The sequence below is a fragment of the Rhamphochromis sp. 'chilingali' genome (genome assembly GCF_963969265.1).
Source record: "Rhamphochromis sp. 'chilingali' genome assembly, chromosome: 6".
Lineage (NCBI taxonomy): Eukaryota > Metazoa > Chordata > Actinopteri > Cichliformes > Cichlidae > Rhamphochromis > Rhamphochromis sp. 'chilingali'.
The window spans coordinates 34,508,116-34,528,165 of NC_137933.1; the positions used below are offsets into that span (position 1 = coordinate 34,508,116).

The window sequence follows — 20,050 nt, forward strand, 5'->3', positions numbered from 1 at the left end:
GAAGTGTTTATGAACGTTTGTCTGTGTGGTGTGTGTGAGTAAGAGATGAACCTCTTTGGCTTTGTGGCACTTGGCACTGTCCTCCTCATTCGTTCTTCTGCTTTTCATATGTTAGCAAACAATCTTAGGTTACGACACATTTCAGCACTAGCATGAATCCTTTTATAAATGCTGCATTTGTCAAGTTCCATTCATTCTTCCAGTCTTCATTCAATTGCGCATACCGTATTTCGATATGTCACTGTGCTTTGAACCTATTCCACAGATTTTGCAGCCTAACCTGAATTTATACTTCATGCTAGTATGTAGTATGTTCATGCTACTGTGCATCTGATTTATTCAGGTTTTTCAGCCTTTTAATAATCTGTGTGCCCGTAGTTTGCATTTTTATGCCTGGGTTAACAACAAAACAAGCTAACATACCTAAGAAATATTTGAGTTGTCTGAGTGCTTTTGGCCCTGCGTAAATATGTGATGAAAATTTTTGTTTATAGTACAAACAGTATGCATGTAAACATCCTCAAATTGCAACTCGGAGTCAGCAATTTAAGCTCCCAGTTAATGTGTCATTTGAAATCTAATGAGCTAGAGTAATACGGTACTAAAGAGAATCTGCTGAAATATCCCTAAACATAATTTATCTGTATGAGTTGAGTGATTAATTCCTACTTGTGTATTCTGTGTGATCCTTTTGCACTCATTGGTTTTGTCTCTGTTATAGTAAAGTGTGCCTTAATAAATTGCTTGCAGTATTGCCTTACTTTTCTGCAACAACTTACAGTGGAAATTCTAGACTGTATAAAAGCATAATAATAAGAGGAATGTTTTATACAGTCATTGACACTTAATAGTGAAAGGTGAGTTTCAGAAAAGTCATATTCATTTTTCTGTTTAATTATTTGTTGACTAACCCATTTGTGTGTTTGTTAGGTCTTCTATTCATCCATTAATTTGCTCATTATCTCACTCGTAGTGCATATCAAGTTTAATAAAACATTAAAATGCGATGGTCAGGTGTGTTGTACACAAATATCTGTGGTCTTTTAAATGTAGGCAGGTTCAAACTTTAAATCTGATACTGTTAATATACTGTACTTGATGCACTTTGTTTTTACATATTTTCCTTGGTGCCAACATCAAGGTTAGGTGAGTATTTAGATGCTAATATCTGTATTGGTTAAACAGATAGAGGACCCAAGCTTGAAGGCTTGAAGTGAAGGAAGAAAGGATTTCTCTTTTTTTTTAAACCATGCATTGTGGCAATGTTGGTCATCATTCAGCCAAAATTGTCACCTCGCAGAAGAAATTTGGCAATATATATTTCAATTTAATTCAATTTAGTGTTATTTATACAGCACCAAATCACAAGAACAATCACCTCAAGTCACTTTATGTTTTAAGGTAGACCATACAATAATACATACAGAGAAAAACCCAACAATCATATGACCCCCTATGAGCAAGCACTTTGGCGACGGTGGGAAGGAAAAACTCCCTGTTAACAGGAAGAAACCTCCGGCAGAACCAGACTCAGGGAGGGGCAGCAAACTGCCGCGACCGGTTGGGGTGAGAGAAGGAAGACAGGATAAAAGACATGCTGTAGAAGAGAGCCAGAGATTAACAAGTGTGATTCAGTGCAGGGAGGTTTGTCAACACATAGTGAGTGAGAAAGGTGACTGAAGAAATACTCAATGTATCATGGGAATCCTCCAGCAACATACATTCTGCAGCAAGAGTCAGTACTCTTGCTGCAGAATTTTGGATTAACTGAAGGCTTTTCGGGGAGTTTTTAGGACATCCTGATAATAACGAATTACAGTAGTCCATGCTTGAAGTAATAAATGCATGAACTTTACATGCTATACTGGGGTCTCATCATCAGCCCTGTTTTGTGATTCAAGGCCACATCACCCCCTTGGTTCTCTTTGCCATGTTCGAATCCTGAGCAGTTTTTGTAGTGTGGCGTTATTCTTCCTGGGAGGCCACTGCTGTTGGGGAGTGCCTTTGCAATAATTGGGTGTGCACCAATATTTGGGTTTTTATAACCTCTCTGTCACCATGAGTCTCTGGACTCAGCTTAGGGCTAGGTGATGATCTATATTTTAATTTCATATACGATTTTGCTTTTGGTTTGTGTTATTTGTTGTATTACAGATCAAGAGCACCTCCAGGGTTTCTTTTGTTTTCAGTAGCAGGGCATTTTCAGTCCTCCTTAAAATCTCAGACTCACTCCAAATTTAGTTCTTGAGCTAAGATGATTACATAAATCTTTTTGTACAAAAAGTAACTTTTTAAGGTCTTCTGTAAGTGAACCTGTTGAAGGATCATTAATAGTTACCTGTCTGTTGGTTGTTCAGTTACTCTCCACAGGTCCGTGCAGGTCCCCTGAGCCTCATGTTGCACCTGTTAGCTGACAGCAAGTGATGGTTGTCCTTACGAAACAGCCTCCTTACTGCATGACCTTGTTTGCCTCTACCACATCCACCTATTTTTCACATGTATTTGCTTTTTAAAATTATTTTTATTTTTTTATTATATTCAAAGTTTAAATATTTCTCCTGTAAAAGGACACATTTATTTAGTCAATGGATAACTCAAGGTTTCCCAGCAAAGCATTTCACTGTAATGAAATCATCAGTGTTATTCCCTTTACCTGTCAGTAGTTTCAGTGTCGTCACTGATTGATGTAGGTCTCCTCTGGAATCAGACCCCAGTAGTACGTCACTGTGAGCCAGCGCCACCTGACCAAAGTGCTTTCTTGAGTTAAATCTTCATGTCGACAACATGCTGCCACCTTCCTTCTTCTTTCCTGCTGTCATGACCTTTTCTCATCTGTCTGCAAGGCACGATACTGCTCTTTTCTTATTCTGTTGCCCTGTCTCTCTCTCCCTCTCTCACACTTTCCCCCGTCTTTTCTCTGGCTGCCATCCTTCCTCCTCACTCTTTTCTTTCACAGCTGAAACTGGCACAGCATCACTGTCGCTGTGTTTCTTCCTTTGTATCTTTTAAGGTGGCTTGTATTCAGTTATCTCTCCTGTTTCTCTTTCGTCACCTACTTCCTCTGATATATTTATTCTGAGTTCTGTCTCTTTTTCCTCTTCCTTTTTCTTCTGTTCTCCTTTTTCCAGCAATCTCCTGTGACCTCTCAGGCCAGCAGGCAATGTCCTTTGACCCCAGCCAAGATGGCACCGTCTCCTTCTCCTACTCCTTCCAGCCCTGCCCTACAGACTTCTTCTTCCTCTTCTTCTTCTTCTTCCTCCTCCTGCCCTGCACTCCGCCCAGTGAGACAACTCCTCCTGACATGTTATTCAGTCCTCTGCCTGGCATTTTTTTCCTTTGCTATACCAGATAACTGCCTAGAAATAGTGCTGACTGAGTCTAAAGTTTACTTGAAGGTTGTGTACAAGCTGATAATTGACTTCTAGTATTTCGGAGGAAATTTTAGTAAAACCCTTTTCTGTATATATTATACCTGATGTAAGCACTAATACTCACTACTATAATTAAAATTTATTTAGTAACAGCAAAAAAATCATGGGGACATTTTTTTAAGTATATATCAATTATGTAACGAAGTAACAACTTCCTGTTGTTACAGGAAAGAGGATCCTTAGATTATATGGATGTCAGGTCCAGTTAATTGCAAATACCTAGAAGAATTTAAAAGTGATTCCAAAACAAAAAGGGTCTTAGAAGGTCAAACCATTTATTTTCAAAGTGTGCAGACAAAAAAAGGAAAGTATGAGTCCCCTGCATTGATGCCCTAGCTACACATAATGCATAACCTGTACTAAATACTGGCACTTATTGGCAAGGAACTAGAACACAGTATCCTCTGATCCAGATCAAATTCGGATTGTTTTGATTTAACCAAAACTACACTACATAGTCACATCACAAATATAACTGTACACGTAGCCTTGTTACCATCTACAGTATATGTCACTCAAATGATAGGACCTTAATGTGTCCCCTTCATCTGGCTGTATTCACACCTGTATTTAGAGCTGTCCACTTATGACCACGTCACATAAGATGTATTTTATTGCCAAGTGTGAACAGGCCCTGAGAGATTTAAAAGAGGTGATGAGGGCCTTAGAGTGAGAGACTGCTGTTGGCACCTCATGAGCAAAATTGTGTATATGAATTTTATTCAACTGCGCACACATCATTATGGGTAGCCAACATTTGTTACAGATCTTCCAAGTCAGGTGGGTGACGATTTAGAAAAGCTTTGATGTGCTCCTGTGCTTCCCTGCCTCTAGCTTGTCACCTCCTCCCCTTCTTCCTCCTTGTCTGTTAAGAGATGTCCACCAAAGTAAGGACACCAGATGTGACAGGAGCGCTGTGGCGCCTGCCTCCTGTTCTCTGTGGCCTTGCTGGGAGCGAGGCGTCACGTCCTGTTTATCTCTCTGTCTCTTCCTTGCTCTTCCAGAAGGGCCCTGTGGCACCGGTCGTGGCTGTGACGGCTCCGCAGCAGACCCCCGTGGTTTTGCCTCCCCAGGCCCCGGCCCAGCCTGCCTCCCAGCCAGTGCAGCCTGCACAGCCGGGAATTGCCACGGCCTCTGGAGCTTCTGTCGCATCCCAGGTCTGTTTCCTTTGCCACACTGCCCTCCTCTCATCCTCCTCCACTACCGCCCACACGCCACCCTAAAGGGTGAGGGCACTGTCACAGCTGCCAGGAGGCTGGCTGTGTCACAAGCTCAGACCCGGACCTACAGCTACACCACGTCACACAGCTGGCCATGGACAAAGAGTCTTGCACATGCTTGCGCTCATACATTCACACTATTGCGTACTGACCCAAGGACATAGAAAGACATAGAAGCACAGATTTACCACGAAGTCACATGTATGCATATTCTCTCACACACACACACACACACACACACACACACACACACACACACACACACACACACACACACACACACACACACACACACACACACACACACACACCTGTCAACCCAGGTGCTACATTTTAATGTCCTGAATGTAGACTATTCACTGAGTTGTGACAGATACTTTTCAGCCTCTTTTATCAGCCAAGTTAATTCCACTCTTTAAGTTAATATTTAAGGACATGCACCGCAGTTATAGGGCCACTTCCTCTCTGCTTATGTTCTGATCCATTGTTTTACACAGCGACTTTGAGGTTGGGATTTGGTAGTGGTGTCACTGGGGTTTTTTTTTGTGTGTGTGTGTGTGTGTGTGTGTGTGTGTGTGTGTGTGTGTGTGTGTGTGTGTGTGTGTGTGTGTGTGTTTTATAGAAAATGAATTATTTTGTTGTCTTCAACAGGAAATGCAAGAGAATGTTAAGAAGTGTAAGAATTTTCTGGCCACACTTATCAAGCTGGCATCTCACAATTCTCCGTCCCCCGAGACGTCTAAGAACGTCAAGGCTCTTGTTCAGGACCTTCTGGTGAGCTTCACAAAACGCTGTTCATATCATATAGGAAAAACTAAATAATATCACTTGTTTAGATGGGACAATTTTGGGGCAAGTATTAGATTTACAAAAACTGCTAGGGACCTGCCGTATACCTCTTTTTTTTGTAGGCAAATAATTTTAACACCATGTTTCTCATGTATCTAACTAATTTAATGAAATCATAACATGGTAAGTGTGAGTCCATTGTTTTGGGGTTTTTTTTCCCTTTTTGTTTTGCGGTGTAACATATTTTAAATTTTACATTAAAATTGACACTTTTCTGTGTCGTTGTATTAAATATTTCCTACCTGTAGATGGCAGCATGAAACTCTTTCCGAAAGTCTCTTTTCTGTGTCATGAATTTTCATCTCATACAAAATGTGCACCTTAAGTTGTACCCTGAAGTTTCAGGATGGAATGGTTGATGATTCCTTCTGGTGATGGGCTTTCATCTAACTGTGCTTATACCCTCTGGTGTACTGCATGGCTTCTCTTTTGAAATTTAATATATTCTTTACTCTTAACCTGACAGGATGCCAAAATCGAACCGGAAGAGTTCACCAGCCGACTACAGACAGAGCTCAAGTCATCTCCGCAGCCTTACCTGGTACCCTTTCTCAAGGTGAGGTTCTTGCTAGTTAACTTCTTTTTTTTAACCTTCTTCCTAAGCTATATCATCCATAAAACTGATTCCTACACTGACTAATGCAATGGCTCATTGAGCTCATCTTCTTTATAAGTCTCTGAAAGTGCCTATCTAACATTGAACCCTACACCTCTGTCATCAAGTAGTCTTCTTAACCTTGGGCCTGTTTATTCAGTTTATAGCACCTGTAGATACTTGAAATTCTCATCCATCCATCCATCCATCCATTTTCTTGTGCTTAACCAATTCTGGGTCCTGGGGTCTACTTGAAATTGACCCCTAAAATTGTTTTCTGAACTGCCCCTTATCTTTCACCTCTACTTATTCCCTAACTTGGCTCCTTAAGCTGCCCCTCATAGATTTTTCTGAAATGATCCCCCTAAAGTAGTTCTTTGCATGGGACCACAGTCAATGTTAGCCTGGTCTGACAGTTGAATGAGACACACACACACACACACACCCTCCCTCTGGCCTGACTTCTGACTGCGGTGACGGTGGCCCCTGCAGCCATTCCAGTAGCCAGCAGGTTTTTTTCAGCCAGCCATGATGAGCATCACATCAAGGCACTCACCCGCCCAACAGGGCCACAAACACATGGTGTCAGGCAATGTTAGGTCATTTACGTCAAAAATCTGCCCTAAAATATTCTCTAGCGAACGACATCAGCTCCTTAGGTCAACTGACAGTGAGTTATCATGCTAATAGTTATGGTAACACTGTATACAGTTTTAAGCATACTGTAGGTTTATTATCCTGAATGCAAATTAAACAATTTCAGCACACAAATAAGCATTTTTTAAATAACAAATAAAAGTCACATGAATCATTGTGCAAACATTCTACAAACATGTGGTCACATGCATCTGCAGATATTTTTTAGCTGTCTATAGCCATATTTTTTTGATAGCATTATGCTAAATTAGCCAGTGACCACAGCGGTAGTTGTTGCAGCTGTGTATGGTGCTTTGTAATGCATGTCTATTTCTCTATATGACTGTAAACTCTGGCTGCCCTCTATCCATCAACAGAAGAGCCTCCCAGCCCTGAGGCTGTCTTTGCTGAATAGTCAGCAGTCTCTGATCCAGCCCCCGCAGCAGGGACTAAAACCAGCACCCTGTGGCACCCCTCCTGCCATCGTCGCTGGGCCAGCTGTCCGTATACGCCACCCTAATAGTGTCAGCACCACTACGGGTGCCAGTGCATTGCCCGCTGGGACGCTCGGACATGCAGCTGCAATGGTATGTATAACGTGGCCCAGTTGGAAGAGTATCCAGTGCAGACACAGTCATCACAATGTTTAAATTGGGAGTTGCTTTTTAAAACTTTTTTGTCCAAACACAAGAGTTTGTTCCCCAACATCACAGTCCAAATGAAACTACATGTGATCTTTGAAGTAAAACATAGCAAATATAAAGATCGATCCTAAAATGTGTAAATGTTCATATGTGTTTCATTTGTTTTTTGTTTTTTTAGCCATGTCCAGGAAATGTGTATGTATGTATGTATGTATGTATGTAAGGTGTCTGATAGAGCAGAAGTTGTACAGTAAATGTGACGCATTTTCCCACAACAGCCCACCATGCATTTAAAAAATGGTAAAATGCAATGAATCCAACCTGCTGGGGGTAGTGTGCTTGTTGATGATGGGTTTTGTTATTTTGGAGCAAGTCACAGTGTGACACCCAACTCACAGATTCACTGAGGACTCATATATTTAAAAAAAAAAAAAAAAGGGAAAGGGTGACCCAGGCCTACCCATTTTCTGTCTTTAGAAAATATTTATTTTGTCTTATAGGTTGTTTGCGTAATGTGCAAGTGGCTCCACTGACCATAGCAGATGGCAAAGCACAAGTATCCAATTAGAGGTACTCAATTTACAAACTTTGCTGTTACACTGTTAAGTTGCTCAAAATGGGAGGTGAGAAGAAGTACTAATAACAATGTCTGGGTTGGAGAAAGAGCCAGAGAAAGCATATGGAGAAATAAAACAACTTTTTAACAGAAAGGTTTAATTTTAAAAGATGGGAAAGCTAAGCTATGTCTAAGAATAAAATAAAAAATAATAAGGCAACAACAGATTATTCATTGATACCACACTTCTTCACAAGCATGATATCAACTCCCAACACTTATGAAGCTCGATCACCAGGCTGACCAGCTGCTCTCACTGGCTTTTTATACGTGAATGCTGAATGCTGAGTGAAGTCAGCTGTGACACCTGAATTCACCTGAAAGCAGCACAATACACCCACACAACACCACATAGTAGGTCTTTTAAAGCTATGACATAAGGTTTGTCTCTTTATTTGTAGGATTTTGAAAAATTTGTCAGTGAATTTGGAGGATTTTGTTGTCAGACTAAAGTAGTTTTAAACATGAAGGTTCAGTTATTCCACAAAGAAGTCATTTGGAGGCATTACATTAAGCTAGGAATACATATGCCTAACACAGAGGACTGTATTATATGTCTTTGTGAGCTTTCTGAAGGACTATTTAAAGATCCTTCCCCCAGTTTAATGGAAACAGTTTAACACTACCATCTGTCCTACAAATCTGTGATATGATTCTTGGTATGCAGTACAGTCTCTGTGATGGTTAGTCACACCCATATGTTGCAGATTATAAAAGTGTCATGATTATTTGTGTACAGGAGTCAAAGAAGCAGGAGATTCAAAAAACGACAGGAAGTAAACCTACAAAAACATCGAAACGCCACGAAACCTGGGCTGAGCGCACACACTGAGGAAACACAGACACTACAACAAAAGGGCAATGTGAAATTGTTGCCTATTTATACAAACTGACACGCTCTAAGAGCTAATCAGGGGAATAGGGAACAGGTGGGGAACGAGGAACAGCTGAAGACAATTAAGACAGTTAGGAACAAGACCAAGAAGACAAAAGACTACCAAAATAAACCTGGAAGTCACTGACTGACAAAGAGACAAGACTCTAACACACTTGAACTTGACACAGGGGAGACAAGGGGGAAGGCTCGGAGAAACACAAGAGATTATAGAAAAGGTTGAGACCATCTCAACCTTGCCCCTCTAACTTTGTCTCCGAACGCTCAACCTGTGCTGTCCCTCTGATATACTCATTTCTAATCTTGTCCGTTCTGGTGACTCCTACTGAAAATCTTAACATCCTCTACTCTGCCACCTCCAGCTTGGCCTCCTGTCTGTTTGTCAGTGTCACAAAAAGAGGCCGAGCTTTGCACCTAAAGGTAGAAAAGAATTCAAAGTCCCAACAAAATTCATATTTCAGGGTCAAAGACGCAGTACCATGACAGAGGGGGACTGTACCAAGAAGCAACAGCCTTACTTTTTCTTTGGTTTTTTTTACCGTTTGTCTGATTTAGTTTCCAGATTTGATTTGATTGTTTCAGTTATATTTGAAATGTTTAAATTTTTTTAATTAATATTAGCCTTTATAATCATAATACTGTAGTCGGTAGTGCCAGGAGCAGATTTAATAAGTTCAGACAAGGTATTGCAGAACAAAAACCTGGCTCAGAGTCAATGCCTTCTTTTACTTAATGTATTGAATAATATGACAATATTAGCAAAGACTAATAACATGGACCTTTCCTCTATATTTCTAATTGGTTTGGTATTTTTGTTAGTTATTTTCTGTTAGTTTTCTATCCCCAGTTTCAGATCGTGGTATAGTTTTAGTTAACTATAATAACCGCGTTGTGGATACTGAACGTGTGTTTGTGTCTGTGTGTGCAGATGTGCTTGTACATTGAGAATCATGCAACCCCACAGAGCCCAGATGTCTACAGATGGGTCAAGTGAGGTCAGACTCAGATTGGTCTGGTCCAGGCAGAGTAGTGGGCAAGCTAGAGGGGTGTCTCTTTTGTATTTCTCTCTCTCTGTTTCTCTTTCCTTCTCCCTCCCTTTTTCTTCGCTCACTCCTTCCTGGTTTACTTGGGCTGTCACTTGCATACACACACTTTCTCTCCATGCCTTTCACTGTATCTGCCCCCGCATCACCCTCTCATTTCTCTCCCTCTTTCCCTCCCTCTACCCGTTAACCGTTGAAGGGTGAAGCGAGGTAACTAGGTCAGCCCCAGGTCAATTTTAAAGCAATGTGGCGGCCGCAGTCTATGTCCAGAACATGCCTCTGGTCTCTCGCTCTCCCCTTCTCTCTCTCTCTCTCTCTTTCTCTCTCTCTCCCTCCCTCCACACACACACACACACACACACACACACACACACACACACACACACACACAACCGCAACATAAGCTATCACACAAAACATTAGTAAATGATCGCCGCTGGCACGTCAACAGTCTGAAACCAGAACGCTAGTTGAATTAGCCTAAAAAAAATCTGTTCATACTACAGTGTTATGGGAAAGATTTCTTGTTGTAGTAAAGTAGAGTATATAGATATGGGCTTACATTATTTAAGGTTTCTTATTTAATTACAATTAATGCTCCAGGATATCCAATAAGCCACAATCATTTTTGGTTTTGAACCCACAACATTTGAAACAATGCTGTGTTTCAAATGTCAGGGGTTTAATTAGATAAAAAAAGAAGTATTCTACGTTTCTAAACACATGGAGGATAGACCACTTAATAAAGACATTATTTAGAAAATCAAAATTAGATATTTTTAAATTATATATATATATTTTTTTTTTTTTGTATTGTGCCAAAAGCTATATGGGAACTAGACCATAAACTTCCTTGGGGCAAATTTTATATGAGGTGAATGGCCTTGATGAAAACTCGAGAGGTGTAAGTAGGCCGCACCACCACATACCATAACAGCTCATTCTTCATTGCAACAGTGTGCAGCGTCAGTACATGTGATGTTCTATGGATGTTTGAGCTAAGAGGTTGAAATAATATATTCTAACTTTGCTGGTCAAGTTATTGGGCATCAACAGCAAGGAAAATGAATAATTAATGAATAATAAATAGACATAAATAGTATTTTTTCTGTATTATTGTTTGAAATCTGTTTCTCTCTTTACATAAAACTAACATGTTATTCTTTAATCTAAAAAACATCTAACATTTAAGATCGCTCTAGATGTTAAATGTAGGAAATATGAATCATATGAAAGATGAGCAGTTTAGGTTTAGTGTTATTCCTTCTGCCCCTGATTCTAAAACTTCTTACCTGAGGGTTTCCCCTCTCTCTTAACTGTGTCGCCAGCTGGCCAGAGGTGCTAGCTATCTTTGCTCATTCTGAATGTATTTTTCTCCCGTTCCCCCCCTTACTCGCAGACCCCTGCAGTGGATCTCTGGGGAAAATGGCCTCTGTCTTTTTTCAGTAGCTTGAACAGTAATATAGCATGTGTCAGGGAATGGAAAACAAGGCTAAAAAATATGCAGCAAGAAGCAAACTGGTAGGAATGGATGGCTGAGCCTGAGGCTCGGCCCGTAGCTGCTACCAAGGAAGGAAGTGACTCTAATAGCCCAGCATACTCTCCCACCCCCCGCACCTTCTTCTTCTACTACTTTTTCTTCTTCTCAACTACTTTTTCACCGTGGCCTTGACTTTTTATTGCCTTTGTCTTATCTGCAAATGCAAGAAAATGTAGGTCATATACAGTGGGAGAAATCCATCCTTCTTGTGCATTTAATTTTATCTCTAGTTTCTCTGTACTGTGTGGAGATAGCCACTGTAGAATTCACCACTCTTGTATGTATTATGCATTTATTCTGTATATACTGCTGGTATTTTCACTGTGTTACAATTGAAAAGAAATCAATATACAAAACTCAAGTGGGTCTAGGTCTACAGATTATGTTTTTTTCCTATCCAACTATGACAAAAAGTTTGATTTTTCACTTTCGGTTTTGGGGATCACACAAAAATTGAGCAATGCTTTAGTAGGTGTTCAGTTTCATCCTTTTTAATTTCCATTCTTTATCTCTTCCTTCTCTCCAATTGTTTCCTTCTGAGAAATGCTACAATAAAGTTTTGCTTCCTCAGGGTGTCAAGACAGGAGGCGCTGTTGGTGGCCAGGTCCGGATGCCTGTGGTGATTACGCAGTCCATCAGAGCGCAAGGTAAGACATCTGCAGGCCTATTACAGACACATTTGATTGGGGATTGTACATGTAATTGAATTCATTCTTATACCAGGCATTTGGAGGACTAAAGTATAGAAAGATGAAAGATTGAACAAACATTTCTTTATATTTTTGGAAACTTTGACTCACGGTTTTCCTCTGATTCTGTTATGCAATATTTACATCCTTCGATTAAGACACCATTGCAGGAAAAATATTCAAAGACGTTCAGCCTTAGTTTAAATGATGAACCAATAAAACAGGTTATATAGCCTAAGATGGCCATTAGTGAAACCGTAAATGTTCTCTCGGTAGGCTGAAGGATGTGTAAACAGGCAGGAACCATAGAGAGAACAGGTGTTTTTTTTGTGTTTTTTTTTTTTCCTGTCTGGTTATAAAGCCTTCTCAAACATTTGCGCTACTGCTTACTCACACTGATTCACAAACACTCTTCCCACAGAAGCCCACAAATATCGCCCCAACACCAACCGGGTGTAACGCTCCCCTAAGAGAGCTCTGTGCTCTCAAGTGGTGTGTGAAATGAGTGTATGTGTTTGTACCTGTTTGTGCTTGTGCGTTTGTGTTAGTGTGTGCGTGCGTGCGTGTGTGTACAATCGGAGGTGCATACAAATTTGATCTGCCCCCTTCCCCAAGATTGCCTGCAGTGAAAGATCTGTAGGTTGTTTTATGCCCATAAATTGGAATGCGGGGATAGTTCTAAAAATACTTTCCTGTGCCTCTTGGCTAGGAACATGCCTGTTAAAATCAAGTTTAAATTCACTCTGGCAGTCCTTGTGCCTCTCTGGAAAACGTGTCTCGGAGCAGGATGCGGTTTAGGAGTGTAAGGAAAGGCGGTGAAGTGCAGTGATATTGACAGAGCGACGCTCTCCGCACCAACCTGGGGAGAGCGACAGCCCCTCACCCTCACCCCTGTGAGGATGACAGAGACAGCTGAAGGTAGTCGTTAGACAGAATAAATATTTGATGCAGATAGAAGGGGACACTTCAATGATAACATTAAACCTTTCCTTTTTGTTTAGTGTTTTCTTCTTTGTTCCCCCCCCTTTCTTTAACAGGCACAATGGGAAAGGGAGCCATAATCCAAGCAGGCAAAAGTCCCATGGGCCTGCCTGTTCAGATCACCGGGAATCAGAAAAACAAGCTCAATGACCCCGGAGGAGGCACATTCAGGTACAACTCCTCTCGCCAGGAGAGTGACTGTGGAGCATGTTATTTGTGGCTGCCAACACATGGGGGCAGCATTTCACTAAAAAGCTTCTGCATGACTACAGGCTACACTCTCAGCTAAGGCTGTGAGTGTTTATCTGAGTCGCCTGCCTGGCCACCTGGCTGCCTGCCTGCCCGACTGGTTGATCGGTGGTCCTTTCTTCCCATGCCCACCACATAGCAGCACACTGTCAGTTAACAGATCACCCTCACGTTCGCCTTCCTCGTGTCACTGTCACAACTCATCGACAGGATTCCAAATGAGCTACCGCTTAATTTAGAAATAAGATAATTGTGCCCATATGGTTGGAATTTCTGGATGCGGTTCTGAAAATACCTTTTGGTTAAGTCAAACATACAGTATTTAGCCTGCAGCTTTCCTCTCTCTCTCTCTCTCTCTCTCTGGTCTTGTCTCTGCTTCAGCTGTGCCTTTGTCTCGAAACATAAAAGGTTCATCGCCCACATGCTGGCCTTTGCGGTCCATGTTTTGTGTGAGTCTTTATGTGTTTTATGTTTGCATACATTCCTCTATTTGTCTGTGTTTGTTTGTGTCTCTGCTTGGGTGCACATGAACATATGTGTATATTCCAGAAATCTAAGAATTTGTGTGTGTATGTGTGTGTGCATATCCAGCGTGCTTGTACACATGTATTGACAGGTGCCGGAGGTTTAGGATTGCCCCTGTGTGACTGGGACAGGGCAAGAAGAGTCTGGGTCACATGGGCCAACGGGTTCATGGTAATGGCTCCCATCTCCTGAGGGGAAAGGCAGCGCCCTGGGCTCTGATTGATAAACCAATAAATCTTTAGCTGCGTTGGTAATTAAGCTGTCAGGCTCGCTTGTTACTGGCGACCTTTTTCCCCCCTGCGGTGATCACAGGGGCCTACTACACACAAATGCACTGGTTTCAACACAAGTCCAATAACACACAGTACCACTGTCACGGAAGAATCATGTCAATGATATTTTGTAGTTTATTTTCTCTTTATCCGGGTCAGGTGACATTTTGCCTGCTCTTCATTTTATGCGTTAGACACTTTATTGTCTATATTGTGCAGTCAACCATCATTGTTTTCATCCCTTTATTTGTCTCTTTCGTTTTCTTCCAACGACGCATACACGCTGACCTTTCTCACCATCACACTGTTACTTGAAGTCACATATGACTTTTCTGACTCCGATATAGATTTAACTGTTTGATGAGTTGACCTCCGTATTGTCGAATTATCTTCATTTCTCACTGTCGCTCCTAATTTTCCACTTTACTGAAAAATGCCTGTGCGTTAAATTCTTAACTTGTTAATGTTTCGGCTGGACCTCGGTTGGTTGCTGTTGACTGAAACCTCAGTTAGAAATCGCTGTTATTTTTTTATGCTGTTACGTTTCGTACCTGAGGATATAAACATGCTGGAACAGAGCTCATTGTTACAAGGTGATCCATCTGATGCCACACTGTCTTCACACCACGTCCAGTCAGACGCGATGACTTGTGTCTGTGAACAGACGCTGTTTTTCATGTTTACCATGCTGAAAAATGCAGACAAGTTGTTAAAAAAAAAAAGTTAATTTTGAGTTCCTACAGCCTTTTAAAGACGCTAATATTTAAACACCAACAGCAGGTCATTTGCATAAAATAGTCAAGTAGATCAGATTTAATTAAAAAATGTGTGCCACTGACATAATTTCAGTAATTACTTAGAAATCAAAAAAGGATTAAGACAAGTGGCCAGCACACAAAAAAGTCTAAGTGAACTAAAGTCAGGGGGAATTTGGACATAAAGCCATTTTGACTTAACTGCTTCCTTAGCAGAATTAGAGGGGTGTAGAAGGTATCTGTTGACTGTAATAAAGAAACAAAAAAACAAACAATGGTCAGTCAGCATCTCCGTGCTCTCCCCCACCCAGCCTGCACCATGTTCAGCTGCAGTCTGGGACTGATGTGTGTATGGCTGTCACTCTGAACCGCTGGTCCCAGCAGGCCAGCTGTAGCACAAACACACACATACACACTGCAGGGCTTGTGGGGTTTCCAATGTAGCTACAGCCTTCTGTGTAAGTGCTTGTGTCAGTGTGTGCGCATGTGTGTGTAGTTTACAGTACAGAGTGAAAGCAGCTGTCTCTGCGTCCCCCCCTCTACCCCTCCTCATCTCTCTGTAAACACTCGACATCCGCTGTAATCACTGGCGAGCCAGCCGAGGCCCTCAGCCCTCTGCCAACCTCCGAGCTCAGCCTCAGCCCCTCAAATCCAACCCTGTGCTTCATGGTGGACACACATCCCTGCGCATTAACGAATACTGGCATGGTTGCATAGGAAAAGACACACAGATACACATGCAAAATTAGGATCAAAAGTTTTCGTTCAGATCCAGTGGACGCAAAAGTCCACCAGCTCTTTTCCATCATGTACCAGCAAACTGACTTCATTATGCTTTGCGGTTATATCCTTTGTTGCTGTATAAATTGCTATGTGATGTGCCCGTTTTGCTAAGAAGAACTTTAAAAGTAAATTAGAACTTAAAAGTGATCTCTGAAAAATGTTGATGTTGCCACTTGTAAGCACGGCAACCACAAGATTCGATTATGTTGAGATTTGGGGGAAAAATTGACGAAGAATGAGCAGAGGTAGCTAGCACCTCTGGCCAGCTGGTGACAAAGATGTTCAAAAACTCCAAAGAAAGTGGCAGCACTCCACATAGATACAGGAACGTTTAAAATGCTACAAAATATACTTATGACTCTTAGCATTGATCAGATCGTCACCTACATCACACCATTTCCTTGCCAGGTATTTTAAGTGCTTGGGAATATTAACAGCCTGAGTGTTGTAATGAATTAATAACACTTACCCATTAAACATGAAACAATACTTGACCTGTTGTTGGTCTTTGGAAGGCTCTTAAGCCTATGCTATCATTCATTTTGGTCATTAACACATGTCCTGTCAGCTGCCCATTGAACTTAAGGCTGTTTTATGGAGAATACTTCTCCAGTGGCGCATGTCTCTCAGTGTGGGCACAACAACATGCATGGCCTGGGTGTTAGTCACAGGGATCAATCAGGGCCCCCTGCCTGGGCACAGAGACCTTTATCAACAGGGATAAAGGGGGTGGATCAGTGTGGTAGTCTTGGAGAAGGGGGAGGGGGGCGGAGGAGATCTGAATGCACCCCACACCTACACAACCTCTAAACAGCAAGTGCAATTCTCCAACCTCCTATGGCATGCCCTCGCTGAAACACAAGCTTGATGTGGAAACGACATGCATATGTATTTATGTGGCCTCTGGCTCCGAGTCCCTGAGCCAACCCAAACCAATAACTGAGAGCCTGCTCTTTAGCTTCCGTGGAAGCTAATTGCACATCTGCTTTATTAGTGCAGAGATATAGTCGGGAATATTTTGCATTTCATATCTCACTCTCTCCTTTTAATGTCAGACCTGTCTTTAGCATTCTCGTTTGATTTCAGCCTTGGTGATCTCAAATGGCCCTGAAAACAGATCATCAAAGAAAAAGGGATTACCAGAATTTTTGGATACTGGTTGATATTTTGTGTGCCGATACACAAAATGTTAACTCTGCAGATCCATTGTAAATAATTATTCAAACTACACATACATTTCCTGTAAAGAAATCCTTGGGCTATAGTGCAGCTATAGCTGTACCATCTTGATTTAAAAATAGCACTTTTTTCCTGCAGTATAAATTGGAGATCTTGACCCTATGGTATTATTTTATTTTTTATTACTCAGATAATGAGACTCCATTAGTACAGTGAATACATCTTTTTCCTTTATTCTTCTTTTATTCCAAATAAGTTAACTTTCTTTGTCATTTTTAGTCAAATTATTTGAAATAATACTACTAATAATAAAATGCTCAACTGTTAATCCATGTAATATTGACCAAAAGAATCACTGAAAACCTTTTTATGTACTGAAATTGTATGTACTTGATTTAATTCAGTGGTTCTCAAACTTTATCTCACATGCACAACTTCAGAAGCCGAAACAACACCCTACACTTCTAATTTGTAATCAATCATTAACAATAAAAATGGATCCAAGTTGACCTTCAGTGAATACAGGTTAGAATGCTGTCGTTCCCTTTGTAAATCACATTAACTCAGCTTAGTTTCATTCGATATTTTCCCCCAGTGCTCCATGCCCCACCTGGAGTGGCTCAGTGCCCACCCCACAGTTTGCTGTAATATAACGGTTCATGTAAAAGTAGCCTAGCCAGTTTTGCAGAGATTTTCTAGTCTAAGACTATGTGATGTGTTCTGCCAACATGAGATTTCGGTCTCTCTCTCTGTCTTTCTATCTTTGTCATATGCAAGAAATATATTCATCTATTCTCAACCCTGAGAAGAAAAGCTTTTCATAACCTGAACCTTTTCCCACAATGTTTTTAGTTCACCTAAAAGAAGCCAGATTAAAAAAAATGAGTAAAATATTTTTGGAACCACGAGTTCAGTGCACTACACGACTGTAATGAAATTTGGCATGGTGGTGGGTAGTTAGCACTACTACTGCCTCACACCAAGAGTTTCTTGGGTTTGAATCCACAGGTCATCTGGGGCCTTTCTGTGTGGAGTTTGTGTGTTTTTCCCTGTGGCTTTGTGGGTTCTCCCTGGGTACTCTAGCTTCTTCTCACAGTCCAAAGACATACATATTTGGTTAACTGGCAGTTCTAGGTGTGAATAGCTGTCTGTCTCATTTTAGCTTCCCAACAGACTGGTGACCTGTTCAGGGTATACCCTGCCTCTCACTCCAGCTGGGGCAGCTGGCACAGGCACCAGCCCCCTTGTGACCCTTAATTAGACAAGCAGGAGACAATGGATACATGGCTATATAAAGCAAAACCTATAATTTTATGTCCTGACGTTCAGTTTACAGAAAAGACTTATGATTATTGTCATTATCATATTATCATCACATTATTGTCATCAGGTAGAGATTTTTGCATTGGTTTTTTTGATCTCTTTGGATGCATTGATACCGAGATTTTGCTTTGGCTTTGAGTGATCTTGTGTAGTCACTTTTCCATCATGGACATTGGCCTGATGTGTAGTTTTTAGTTTTTCTTTACTTAGCTGGTTGAGTATGGCCTAAGGTGTGTGTGTGATTTTAAGCCAGGTCAAGTTATCCATAAGGACGTGATAAAGAAAGGTGCACAGCCTGAGGTGCAACACAGATCATAATCCTATGCATCCACGCTTGCGTTGGTGTGTAGATTTTCTCTGTGAAGGCTTAATTAGAGAGCTGGAGGAGAGGAGGAAAAGACGAGAGAAGGTTGAGGTGTGTAGAGTTCAGGGAGCTACTCTAATCGTCTTTGTCAACCTCCTGCCGTGGTGTCAAGTTTCATATCGGCTCTCCGTGGCCGCAGTAAGGAGCAGGAGGGCCTCGGTGGGGTGGACTTGGCTGACGGTGTGTGCCCCGTGCTGCACACATGTGTACGCAAAAGCACAGCAACACACACGTAAACTCTGTCGCAAACCACAACAGTGGCATGAACGTAAATGACTACGGAGGTTAGCCAGTGAGTGGCAAGAGGCCACTCTGTGTGTGTTCTGTGGTTCTTTGTTCTCTCCGTCAAAGCCACTCAGAAAATCCGCTCCTCGCTCTAGGCCAGTCCTGTAAGCACAACATGTCACTGCTCTGCTAATTCAGGCCAGGATCATAATCATTACTTGCCAAGTATAATAATTGTAAAGGAATTTTTCCCAGTGACAACTCACAAAGAAACTTGCAGCCTTTTACAGAATATGTAAACCTCTTTGAGAAAGAAACACAGTGACCATAGCACACATTCTGCATGTTTATACTCCTTTGTCTTTGCTAAACTGTAATACTGTGTAAACATAGTGAAGTCTGCATTATGACCATGAGAAATGACCAGTGCTCTGAGAAAATACATCACTGTGTGTTGCACATGATTGTGTAAATAGAGTTTGTTGACATTAGTCTATAGCCAGATTCATTGCAGCTCTTTGCCAATTCTCAGGAGCATCCTTACCGAGCAAAACACAGCTTCCAAACGCTCTTCATCTCCCTGACTCTCAAAGTGTTGACGCAAATAGACCCTGGAATGGGACTTCTGTGCCATTATGAGCAACGTATAGCCCCTTGTAACAAAACTAATGCATAATTTTGTCCAGGCAAATATCCCTGTGAAAAATCTCCTAGTTGACAATGTAATGTTAGGGCGTGAATACACAATTAAGGATAGTGCAAAATGAATTTTCCTGGTGATTTTGGAGCTAAAAAGAAGAGAAAATATTTTGAACACAGCTTCCAGTAGGAGTCAGTAGAACTGTGACAAGGGCCTCTCAAGTTTTCTGAGAGACCCTTGGAGAGCTGTAGAAATTTCACAGGCTTTACCTAAAGTAAAACTTGGACAGATGCATATTCGTCTTGTTGCACGACAAAAATGTGTTGTAAAAATGTACCACAATAAAATGCGTGTTTCCGTATTTTTTTTGTATTTTCGTATTTTTTTACCATCTACCATCTCGTCCTTCAGGGACGATGATGATATCAATGATGTGGCTTCTATGGCTGGGGTGAACCTGAATGAGGAAAGTGCCAGAATACTCGCCACCAACTCTGACCTCGTGGGAACGCAGATCCGCTCATGTAAAGACGAGGCCTTTCTTCATCCGGGGCTGCTACACCGACGAATTCAAGAAACAGGTGAATCCTGACCAC

At 41.4% G+C, this 20,050-nt stretch overlaps 1 protein-coding gene across 3 annotated transcripts in view; it reads left to right on the forward strand.

Annotated features, from left to right (window-relative positions):
- The window catches only part of LOC308397848 (transcription initiation factor TFIID subunit 4), a 106,813-nt gene that overhangs the window by 15,804 nt on the left and 70,959 nt on the right, over nucleotides 1-20,050 (forward strand). For 2 of the 3 annotated variants that reach the window (XM_080884053.1, XM_080884055.1), the window contains exons 3-9: nucleotides 4,436-4,588; nucleotides 5,303-5,425; nucleotides 5,967-6,056; nucleotides 7,109-7,318; nucleotides 12,041-12,116; nucleotides 13,196-13,310; nucleotides 19,866-20,035. In XM_080884053.1, the coding sequence (XP_080740179.1) occupies nucleotides 4,436-4,588; nucleotides 5,303-5,425; nucleotides 5,967-6,056; nucleotides 7,109-7,318; nucleotides 12,041-12,116; nucleotides 13,196-13,310; nucleotides 19,866-20,035 (937 nt within the window). The remainder of the gene's footprint in view (nucleotides 1-4,435; nucleotides 4,589-5,302; nucleotides 5,426-5,966; nucleotides 6,057-7,108; nucleotides 7,319-12,040; nucleotides 12,117-13,195; nucleotides 13,311-19,865; nucleotides 20,036-20,050) is intronic. The other variant, XM_080884054.1, reaches the window with a different exon arrangement.